Raw genomic sequence first — 12,166 nt, 5'->3', positions numbered from 1 at the left:
TTAATATCTGTGGAATATGTATTGATGGGGCCTTGTTCATTCCTAATATCGGTTACTCTGTCTTCTCTTTTTTCTTTGATGATGATGCTAGAAATTCATTTTTTCCTGTCTTTTATAAAACTTGGCTTTTTTTTCATTGACCTTGTTTTTATGTTTTCAGTTTCAATGAGTTTTGCTCTTAATTTTATTATTTTTTCATTCTTTTTGCTTTTAATTTATTTTTGCTCTTTTTTCTAGCTTCTTAAAGTAAAAGCTTTAGATTTTTGATATTAGATTTTCCTTTTCTGATATAATCATTTAATGATATAAATGCTAAAAATTTTCCTATAGGTGCTCCTGCACCCTTCAGACTTTGATATGCTTTCTTTTTCTTTTCTTTTCTTTTTTTGGCTGTGCCATGTGTCTTTTGGGATTTTAGTTCCTTGACCAGGGATTGAACCCAGGCCCTTGGCAATAAAAGAACAGAGTCCCTAACCACCAGGACCACCAGGGATTCTCTAATTTTCCTCTTTGATCCATGGATTATTTAGAACTTTGTTCTTTAATTTCCAATTGTTGGGGATTTTTTCTTTTTGTTCAGTTCAGTCAGTTCAGTTGCTCAGTCGTGTCCGACTCTTTGTGACCTCATGAATCGCAGCACGCCAGGCCTCCCGGTCCATCACCAACTCCCGGAGTTCACTCAAACTCATGTCCGTCAAGTCGGTGATGCCATCCAGCCATCTCATCCTCTGTCGTCCCCTTCTCCTCCTGCCTCCAATCCCTCCCAGCATCAGGGTCTCTTCCAGTGAGTCAACTCTTCGCATGAGGTGGCCAAAGTATTGGAGTTTCAGCTTTAGCATCATTCCTTCCAATGAACACCAGGACTGATCTCCTTTAGGATAGACTGGTTGGACCTCCTTGCAGTCCAAGGGACTCTCAAGAGTCTTCTCCAACACCACAGTTCAAAAGCATCAATTCTTTGGCGCTTAGCTTTCTTCACAGTCCAAGTCTCACATCCATACCTGACCACTGGAGAAACCATAGCCTTGACTAGACGGACCTTTGTTGGCAAAGTAATATCTCTGCTTTTTAGTATGCTATCTAGGTTGGTCATAATTTTGCTTCCAAGGAGTAAGCGTCTTTTAATTTCAAGGCTACAGTCACCATCTGCAGTGATTTTGGAGCTGCCAAAAATAAAGTCTGACACTGTTTCCACTGTTTCCCCATCTATTTCCCATGAAGTGATGGGACCAGATGCCATGATCTTAGTTTTCTGAATGTTGAGCTTTAAGCCAACTTTTTCACTCTCCTCTTTCACTTTCATCAAGAGGCTTTTGAGTTCCTCTTCACTTTCTGCCATAAGGGTGGTGTCATCTGCATATCTGAGGTTATTGATATTTCTCCCGGCAATCTTGATTCCAGCTTGTGCTTCTTCCAGCCCAGCATTTCTCGTGATATACTCTGCATATATGTTAAATAAGCAGGGTGACAATATACAGCCTTGTCGTACTCCTTTTCCTATTTATTAGATTATATCAGTGAACATACTTTGTATGATTTAAGTTCTTTTAAATGTGTTTGTTTTATTATCCAGGATATAATCCATCTTGGTGTATGTTTCACATGCACTTGAAAAAAAAAAAAATATGTTCTGCTGTTACCTGATAGAATCTGTTGACTAGATTTATGGTGTTTGGTGGTGGTGGTATTCAATTCTATACCTTTACTGATTTTCTATTCTATTAATTATGGATATAGTAATGTTGAAGTGTCTATCTGACCAAACTGGTAAATTTGTCTGTTAATTTTTATTTCTGTCATTTTTTGCTACATGTATTTTCAAACTCTGTTCAGAGCATACACACTTAGGATTGTATGTGTGTTTTGATTAATTGACCTGTTTATTACTGTATTATGTTCCTCTTTAACATTGGTAGTTTTTACTTTGAATTTCACTTTTAATGCTAATAATAAAGCTTTTAAAAAAATTGAGATATAATCTGCATGCCATAAAATCTACTCCTTTAAAGTGGTTTTCAGTATATTCACAAATTTGTGTAACCATCACCACTGTTTTAATTCCTGAAGATTTTCATCACCCCAAGGAGAAGCCCTGTATTCATTATCGTTCACTCCTTATTGCCCATTCCCTTCAGTCCTTGGCAACCACTGATCTACATTTTGTCCCTGTGGATTTGTCTGTTCTGGACATTTTGTATAAATGGAACCATCAATCTGTGGTCTTTTGTGTCTGGCTTCTTTCATTTAACATACTATTCTCAAAGTTCATCCATATGGTAGCATGTATCAATACTATATTCCTCTTCTTGCCCAGTTAATATTCTGTTGTATGGATTTGTCACATTTTATTTATCTACTTGCCAATTCATGGACTTTTAAGTTGCTTCTGTTTTTTTGGCTACTATGAAAAATGCTGCTACGAAAATTTGTTTATGTTTTTGTGTGGACGTATGTTTTTATTTCTCTTGGGTATATAACCAGGTCCATACGGTTACTCTATATTTAACCTTTTGAGAAATTGCTTGACTGTTTCCACAGTGGCTATATCTTTATACATTTCCATGAGCACTGTTTGTGAGTTCCATTTTTTCCATATTCTCACCAGAACTTTTTAGTATGTGTCCTTTTGATTATTGCCATCCTTGTGGGTGTGAAGTTCAACATTTTTATATTAGTTTTTGCGTGATACATCTTTTCCTAGTCTTTCATTTTAAGCAGCCTGTATCATTATATTTGAAGTGAGTTTCTTGTAGCCAGTATATAGATGGGTCATTTTTTTTTAGTCTTTTTTGAATTTCTATCCTTTAATTGCTCTATTTGGAACATTTACATTTAGATTTAGGTCTGCCATTTTTATTATTTTTTTTCTTTGTTACCTCTGTTTTTCATTCTTCCTTTCTGCTTCCCTGCTTATTTTGGTTAATTTGACCATTTTTTAGTATTCCATTTTAATTAGATATATCTATATAAATGTCTTGGTATAGTTTCTTTAGTGGTTGCTCTAAGGATTTGACTATATCTCTGGCTTTTTTAGTGGTTGCTGTGGGTCCCGGGGAAGGAAATGGCAACCCATGCCAGTATTCTTGCCTGGGAAATCCCATGGACAGAGAAACCTGGCAGGCTATAGTCCATGGGATTGCAAAAGAGTCAGACACGACTTAGTGACTAAACAATATTTAATGCGTTTGGAGCTTTTTTACTACAGATTATAATATACATTATTTACACAATCTTCTTAGAATCAATGCTTTACCGTTTCAAGTGGAATGTAAAAACCTTACAACATTTGAGTTTTTTAATCTTCCCTCCTTTATGTTGTAGTTGTCTTAAATATTATCATTATATATGTTGAAAATCCTGTTGGATAATCTTGTAATTATCCTTTGTATTCTCCTGTCAAAGGAGAATAGTAGTTAATAGTAGTTGTTAAGTAAGTAAAGATACTTTTGCAGTTTTTTCTTCATTCCTGATCTTCTGAGTGTGTGTATTTGTTCTGGAATTAATATTGTTTACTTTCTGTCTAAAGAACTTCCTTCAGGGATGATTTTTAGAGTAGCTTTGCTGGCTAGAAGTTTTCTTAGTGTTCCTTCATCTGAGAATGTCTTCATTTCACCTTCATTCCTGAGGGATGTTTTTGCTTAATATAGAATTCTTAATAATTGTTCTTTCAGCACTTTAAAAATGTTGTGTCACTTCTTTCTGACTTCCATAGCTTTTTTTAAACTATTATGAAATGTGTTTGGCTGTACTGGGTTCGTTGTGGCCCACGGGCTCTGTGATCTTCTTGTGGCGTGCAAGGTCTTCAGTTGCCGCGTGTGGGATCTAGTTCCATGACCAGGGAGATGGGACCCAGGCCTCCTGCGTTGGGAGCGTGTAGTGTTAGCCACTGGACCGCCAGGAGGTCCCAGAACCGCCACGGTTTTTTATGAAGAATCTGCAGTTGTCTGAATGGTTGTGTTCTTGTAAGTAATGCATCATTTTTCTGAATGCTTTCAAGATTTTTTCCATTTTCTTCTAGTTTTTAGCAGTTTAATCATGATGTACCATGGCTTAGATTTCTTTCTGCTTATCCTATTTGGAGTTCACTGAGCTTTTTGAATCTAAGAACTTATGTCTTTTGTCAAATTTGGGATGTTTTCAGGCTCTCTGTGTTAAAATTTTTTTTCCCGTCAATAACATTCTTTCCTTTTGAGAGTCTGTAACTATCAGTTAGGCCTCTTTGTATTTATTGTCCCACAGGTCCCTGAAGCGCTGTTCATTTTTTTTCCAATTAGTTTTCTGTCCATGGATCAGATTTGATAACTAGCATTGATGTGTCTTCAAGTTCATTGACTTTTCTTCTGTCATTTCCATTCTGCTGTTGAGTCCACATTTTGCAGTTGGTTGATAGTCTTTGAGGCTCTTTAAATTCTCTGTCTTTAAGGCTCTTTAAATTCTCTGTATATTGTTTGTTTATTTAACTTGGTGATCTATTTATTGTAGAAGGTAGTTTATTAATCCCAATGATTTTCCATGGTGTGGACTTTCTAATTGCATCTTTATAGTACCATTTAAGCATATTTTCTGTCCCCTGTGTTTTCTGTAGGTTGGGAGTTAGATCCAGAATAAGGGTCAGCAAACTATATAGTTTATGAGTCAAATCTAGGATTCCCTGTTTTTATAAGGATTTCTTGGAATACAGCTATATTCACTTATTTACATTATTATCTATAGTTTATGTGCTACAGTAGTAGAGTTGAGTAGGTGTGACAGAGACTGTGTGAGTGGCCAAGCCTCAAATATTTATGCTCTGTTCCTTTAAAGAAAAGGTTTGTTTACCCCTGATCCACAGATTTTTATCAAATTCAGTTTTTAAACAAGTAAATTTAATAGATGGTTATATAATGTTTGGTTTCCTGTATTTTTGTGATGTTAACAATCATTGCTCATATTTGGTGCTCTTTTCAGTGATCGCCTACCTTTTTGATGGAGATATATGTGTGTGTGTGTATACACACACATATATTTTTTTTGCTGGGTGTGTTATTTTAGATTGGCATTTTCCTTTCACTGTTTCCTGGCTTTCATTCTTTGACTTATTGTTAGCCATCAGTCTTATTGTTAGTCTTTAGAAGCTAATCTGTCATACTGTATCCCCCACCCCACTCCCTGAATGATTTTGAGATTTTTCTGTTTTTGGTTTTCATCAGATATATTATACTATTTGTATGTAATATAAATTGTATATTGTGTCAGATGTATGTTATACTGTATTATCTTTGTTTTTATTGTGCCTTGAGTTTATAGTGCTTCTTGAATCTGTGGCTTCAGATACTTTTTCAGAACTAGGAAATTCTCAGTCATATGTCATTTTCTCTTCTGCCCTATTTTTATTTCCTCCTTTTCTAAGACTGTTATATGGATTTAGATCTTAATACTCTGTGCCATATTCTATCTTTTATGTTCTTTCCTGTTGTTAATTTTCCATCCTTCTGTCATTCTGTGCTTAACAGTGGCATTTTCTTCTGACCTTTCTTCCACTTCAGTATTTTTTGTGTTTGTGTCCAGTCTGCCATCAAGCCCACCCTTGAATTTCTTAATTTAATTATTTCATTTAAAATTTTTCTTATTTGTATGGTTCTTTGCTATAGGTTTCAGTTCTGTTACAATTCCCCAGATTGTCATTTATTTCAGTGTTTTAAGGATTTGTTTCATTCTTTTTTGTTTTTTGCTTTGACTGTGGCATGTGGGATCTTAGTTCCCCTACCAGGGCTTCCCCCTACAGTGGATGTGCAGAGTCTTAACCGCTGTACTGATAGGGAAGTTGCATTAAGTATCTGTTTCTGATCATTCTTTTATTTGAATCTGCTTTGGGCCTTTTCCTAATATAAGTTTTTCCCTCTTAGTTTTTGGTCATTTATTATTCCCTTGAATGTCTGCTTATTTCTCACTGAGTGCCAGAAACTGAATGTGAAAAATGTTGGCAATAGTTTGAGAATGAATGTTCTAGGAACTTAAAATGTCTGTGTATGCTTCTTATACAGTCCAAGGGAAGAGTAAACAAGTGTGGAGAAGCAGGAACTAGTTAAGAGTCAATTGACAGAATCATCCTGCATTCTAGGTCTGATAGAGAAGGAAGTGAGGGAAACGGGGAGAAAACGAAGCTGTTAAAGAATGCGAATTGAGATCACTAAAAGAATAGGAGGTTGGCATCAAAGAAGGGATATTAGATTATTTTTTTTTGATACTAGATCTTAAGACTGAAAATAAAAGTGATCAAAGAGAAAAAAAGTGCTCTGTGGAGAATAATTGTTGGGTTGAGTTTAGACTAGGAACTAGTCACTTAGAGTTGAAAAGTCTAGGTAAGTCTTAAATGACTGGCAAAAAGCAGGAAGAGAATTTCAGGCTATGCTTTACTTTGCAACTTCTTTTCTTCTTCAGATTTCCTTTGAAATTGCCTTTAGCCTGAATGGTCTGACAATGTTCAGCATAGTTAGAGCTGAAGACCAGAGGCCATCATGCTTCTGGCCTTAGGCTTCTCACACCTCGCACCCTTCCATGGGTTAATGTGGTTAGTAAACAGCTGGATTGCAGGTTTAGTTTCAAAACTCTTTAGTTCACTGAGCTTTCTTTAACTCTTTGGGGGTATTAATACCTGCCCAGTGTATGACAGGTTTTTTGTAAAGGTCTACTGGAATGTGTGAACTATTTTAAAAATACTGTACAAATGGAAGGTGGTTAATAGTCACATGGTTGGTGGAGAATTACGTGATTTACAATTGCACTCAAGGAAAAATTTTAAAAGCAAGGACTTACTACATATGCATTTAATTTATTCATTAACTTAATTGTGTTAAGAAAAATTTATGACAGATTTATGTGTGAATTGGAGCATATCAGTATTGGAAATTAATACTACCTTTTTCTGCTTTAGGACAGAAATACACATATATTCTCATTGTCTTTGAGAAAATGAATTTCTTATGAAAAAGAAATCAAATATTGTAAAAGCAAATAAATTGTCACATTATATGAATTTAAACTTTTAGTTTCTATTTAGATTCTATAATAAAATTTAAACATGTTATACTATTAGAGGGTATATGTCATTTGATGTATTAATAAAATAAAACAGTCTGGGTCCTAACAGAATATTATAACTCATAGGTAAAACAGTATTTAAAATTTTAGAAAACTAAAGTATAAAATTATCTGTCTCCAGGCAAAATTTGGTTTCTCTGATGTTACTGGAATTGATTATTCTCCGTCTGCAATACAGCTTTCTGGAAGTATTATAGAAAAAGAAGGTTTATCTAACATTAAGTTGAAGGTAACTATTATTTATATTGCTGCAATTGTTATTTTTATTTATAATAAGTTATAAAGTTTAAATGTGTCTGATGTGTATTAATTTGCTGACATCCTTAAACTCATAAATTAAGGATCAATCATAAATAATCCAAAATGATAACTTTTTAAGTAACAGTATTAAAATTTTCAGTCTAGTCAGTTTGAGGAACTTATTTTCTCCTCTTCCTCTTATGTTCAAGTATGTTTATTTTGCCTTTCTGTCTCTCTTTTTTTGCAAATACACACGAATAATAGCTAACTTTGGATTAACCAGATAAAAAATTTGTAAATGCATAAATTGGTATAATGCCCCAAAGATTACTTATTTTGCCCTCTGATCTGTGAGGAGATGACGACATGTGCATTTACATTTTTATCCTGGGCTTCTCCTCTGAACTCCAGAAACGCTGCATATTATATAGTTCCACTTAGATAACTAATAGCCTATTAATTAGTCCAAAATGAAACTCTTGGTTTCTCCCTTTGCCTTCCCACTAACTCCCATCCCCATCCCACTCTTTCCTTTTTATTCAACAGCCAGGAATTCCCTGGTGGTCCAGTGATTAGGACTTAATGCTCTCCTGGTTCAGTCCCTGATTGGGAAACTAAGATCTCAAAAGCTGTGAGGTGCTGCTGAAAAAATAATCCTAGAAACGATTTTGTTGGTTTTATCTTTAGAATATTTGAGAAAATGTGTCATTCCTTATATTTCCACTGTTGCCTCCTAGATCCAAACCACCATCAGCAGCCTCTTACTTGGCCTTCCCAATTCTACTCTTACCACTCTGCTGTGCATTACCACAGAGCAGCCAGAGTTATTTTATTTATATATATATATATATAATTAAATTTATTTTCAATTGAAGGATAATTGCTTCACAATATTGTGTTGGTTTCCGCCAGACATCAGCATGAATCAGCCCTAGGTATATATATGTTCCTTCCCTCTTGAACCTCCCTCCCACCACCCACCCCATCCCACCACTCTAGGTTGTTACAGAGCCCCAGGTCTGAGTTATTTTTTTAAAGTGTAAATCAGCCTCCGAACACTTGCCCATTGCATTTAGAATGGAATCTGAACCCCCACCCAGCCTTACAGAGAGAGCCCCTTGGTTTTTACCCCTTTCCATCTTTATCAGTAATACTCTAGTCACTCTGACTTTCTTTCTGCTCCTGATACGTTTCAGCCTTGTTTTTCTCCAATCTTTATTCCTGCTGCTCTCTGCCTAGAATGTTCTTGCCCCAGATCTTAGTTTGTTTGGCTCATTCTCATCATTCTGATCTCTTCTCAAATATCACCTTCTTAAAGAGGTCTTGCCTGACTACTTTTCCAAAACATTTCTCTTCCTAATCACTCAATGTCTTTATTTTTCTCTTCATAGCACTTTATCTGAAATAATGTGGTTAACTTATTTATTGTTTGCCTCTCCTTTTAGAGAATATGAGATATATTCTCATACAGAGATCTTTTGTTTTGTTTGCAGTTATAGTCCCAGGGCCTGAAATGTTCCTACATGTCATAGGTGTCTATGAACTACCTGTTGTATACATGAATACTTTTATACAGGCATTTAGGATAGAAACTTCTCCAGACTTGACTCTTATGAGGGGTAGTCATGGTTTTGCCTCAGGTGGAATGATGTGGGGTGGGAGTGGGAAGCCTATGTTTGAGTGTATGGAAACATACAGTACACATTTTAAAGTCAAACAATAACAGAGTTTTAGATAATACACCATTTATAATTATTTTGTTTATATGAATAATCACAAACTGCTTAATTTTTCAAAGTAGCTTTTCAGAATTAATTTTGTTGGCAAATTATTTTGAATATTTTATGAAATTGAGGCAGATCACTATTCCAGATGCTTCTGAAGTATCAGTAAATTATTGAAAATGAATGAGATGAATGATACATGACTTTCAAAATCTGAAATGCATGATATTGGAAAAGTTAGGTAATTGCAGTTTAAACAGTCCTTTAATTTCTTAAGCTTTGTGCTATTTGTTGTAGTTGCTTTGTAAGCTGCTGAGTCAAGGCAATACAACTTTTGATTTACCATGTTTACTTCAGGTCAGACAACTAATAATATCAGCTAAAAGTCATCACATTTCCAGTGACCTATTTGAGTTCCAGATACTTTTTTGTCATTTAAAAAATATGTCAAATATTCTGCTTTTCAACAGAAATAACTTTTTCATAAACTGGGCTTGTGAGTTCCATTATGTGCTGGTGTTATTAGGCAGTACACCTGGCTTTGATTTGTTTCCAAATTTGTAGAGATTTGGAATGTCCAGGAAGCACTGTCAGTCTTGCTTACCAATCTTAGCTTTAATGATCTTGGAATGAAGCACATAAAAGTTAGCTGTAAAGTTGAAAATATGTTTATTATATGTAAAATGCCATTGTAATTAATTGCTCCTTTTATCTATCACTTTTTACAGATTGTTACTTAAATTTAGTAAAGATTGTGTGTGGATTGTTTCACATAGACATTGATTTTTAATATAGGTAGAAGACTTTTTGAACCCTTCCACAAAGTTGTCTGGATTTCATATTTGTATTGACAAAGGGACTTTTGATGCCATAAGCCTTAATCCTGACAACGCAATTGAGAAGAGGAAACAATATGTGGAATCTCTCTCCAGAGTGTTGAAAGTGAAAGGCTTTTTTCTAATAACCTCATGTAATTGGACCAAGGAAGAGTTGCTAGATGAATTCAGTGAAGGTAAATGGCTGTATATTGTTTAAATGTGTTCTTACCTCACGTTGAACGCACTCAAATAGGTTTTTTTCTTGGTGTTACAGTGTTTTACTTTTCTGTTTGTGGGAGTTGCCTGCTTTTCTTCTTTGTTAATAACCATGGCAGTACTTTTAACTGTATATTCAAAGAACAAAGAAATAATATTGGTTGAGATCCAGAGTCCTTTGTAAAATTTTCCAAGAAATTCTGGCAGTTAAGTACTAAAATTTATGAGCCTGTAAAAATTAAGTTCTTTATTTAAGCTGTATAATCTCTTATTTAGAGAATCAAAACAAAGAAAGCACATATATTGTGCTTCTGAATTCAGTGCACTGATATACCAGTAATTAGTAATAATAGTAATAATGCAGGTGGTATTAGTGTTTTTTAAAGTCTTATATGGTGAGAGTTTTAATTCTGTGGATACTGGTGCTCATTTAGGTGTTGAGGATTTTTCTTCTTGTTTTAAGTGTATATTCTTTTTTTTTGACATTGCATAGAAGCAAAACATAGGAATTTAGAAGAATTACTGCGTATTAATTCTTGAGGAAATCTACTTTTTTGCAAGATTTTGGTGCCAAGACAGGAACATTTTTTTTTCCCCCCAATTAGCAAAGTATAATTAGTACTGTGTCTACTAAATGGGAATCTTGTGAGAATCTTTAATCCATACGCGAATACTTTGAGCTTTGGCAGACTGCTTCTTGCATGGTTGAAGGGTTATTTCACCTGTCACTTACTCATGCGGTACACAGGCCTTTCTGGAAAGTACCTTGAGACTCTATAGCGAGATGTTTGCTTGGTTTCTCCTTACACTCCATTTCAGGTTAGTATTAAGGGTTTTTTTTTAAGGAATGGGAAGAATTTTCAGGATGGAGTATTAATAAGTGACATGGTACTAAATTTGTGGTTAAATTTTGAACTTCAGTTGTCACAAGCTAGCGGGAAATGGATTTATAACTATGTTGCGTGTGCTTCATCTCAGAGTTTGTTTTCTTTTGGTAGTGAGGGAATAGGCAGTAGGAGGGAGAACACCTAACACATGTCCTTCTGTGTGCATTCGATGGCTTTGGCAGGTTATATAATGTAAAACTTGAAGTGTTTGAAGCTTGAAATGAGAGCTTGAGGCTTCATTATTGCTGCCTCTGGAAAACAAGAATGATTTGATTTATTGTCTTTTATTTCATGTCATTAATTTTATTATCTTCTATGTTAGATTTGTTTCCTTTAGAACTGTTGAGGCCCTGTACCAATAGTCTTTTTTTCCTGAAGCTTGACAGTTTTAATAAATGCTCAGTGTTACACTGTGTAGGGCAAGTTCCTTTCCTGGTTTTTAAATACAGGTGTTCTCTTTTACCCTTGAAACCACCAGACAAAAACATATTTGTCTGTCTTTGATAATGAGGAACAGACTTCAGCCTGGTAAAGAGTGCTTAAAAATCTGTCTTTGAGAACTACTAAGTAAGTTCTTTAGCTTATGTGCAGTTTCAGAACTTAATGCAGAATTTAAATAAGCGAAATGTTGCCACAGGAAATGTTAAAGAAATAATTATATACACTGAAAACATTTTTCTTCTCTTAGAAAATGGTTTTTGGAGTTAGACACAGGACACTGCCATGCATCACTGCCGAGGGGCTTCTCACTGGGGTTTAAGATTGGCTTCTGTGGTCCCTTTTGCACAGAATAAAGCTTGCTTCGCTAATTTTTTCAGGTTTTCTGCTTCTTTCCTAATTTGAAATGTAAATGTTCGTAAATCTGTTGAAATGAATTTTTCCTTTATAGCCCTATTATATAAATATTTGGTGGTGGTATTTGTTTAGGTTAAGATTGCTTAATCATTTGCCAGACACTAGGATACTCTAATTTGATGTCCAAGGAACTTGACTTTCTTACAACTAGGGAATTTAAAAAACTCGGAAACCTGTCTTACAACAAAAGTAACCTAGATTCATTATGGAAAACATTTGAAAATATCAGTAACCCCAACACATAAGTACATAGATTATAACAATTAAAATTAATTATCTCTGGTATACAACCACTTTTAACACTTTGATGTATTATCTACTGAATGTTAGTCCAGGGAGTTAAAAG

At 34.8% G+C, this 12,166-nt stretch overlaps 1 protein-coding gene across 8 annotated transcripts in view; it reads left to right on the top strand.

Annotated features, from left to right (window-relative positions):
• Positions 1-12,166, top strand: part of EEF1AKMT2 (EEF1A lysine methyltransferase 2) — a 70,632-nt gene that overhangs the window by 7,918 nt on the left and 50,548 nt on the right. For all 8 annotated transcript variants that reach the window (XR_009733864.1, XR_009733865.1, XM_061403819.1 and 5 more), the window contains exons 4-5: positions 7,202-7,309; positions 9,840-10,056. Coding sequence is in view for 6 of the 8 variants with exons in the window: in XM_061403819.1 (XP_061259803.1) it covers positions 7,202-7,309; positions 9,840-10,056 (325 nt within the window). In the remaining 2 variants the exon portion in view is untranslated. The remainder of the gene's footprint in view (positions 1-7,201; positions 7,310-9,839; positions 10,057-12,166) is intronic.

Source organism: Bos javanicus, chromosome 26, assembly GCF_032452875.1.
Source record: "Bos javanicus breed banteng chromosome 26, ARS-OSU_banteng_1.0, whole genome shotgun sequence".
Taxonomy (NCBI): Eukaryota; Metazoa; Chordata; class Mammalia; order Artiodactyla; family Bovidae; genus Bos; species Bos javanicus.
Note: the sequence above shows the minus strand (reverse complement) of the source record. Positions and strands in the feature narration are given on the sequence as shown.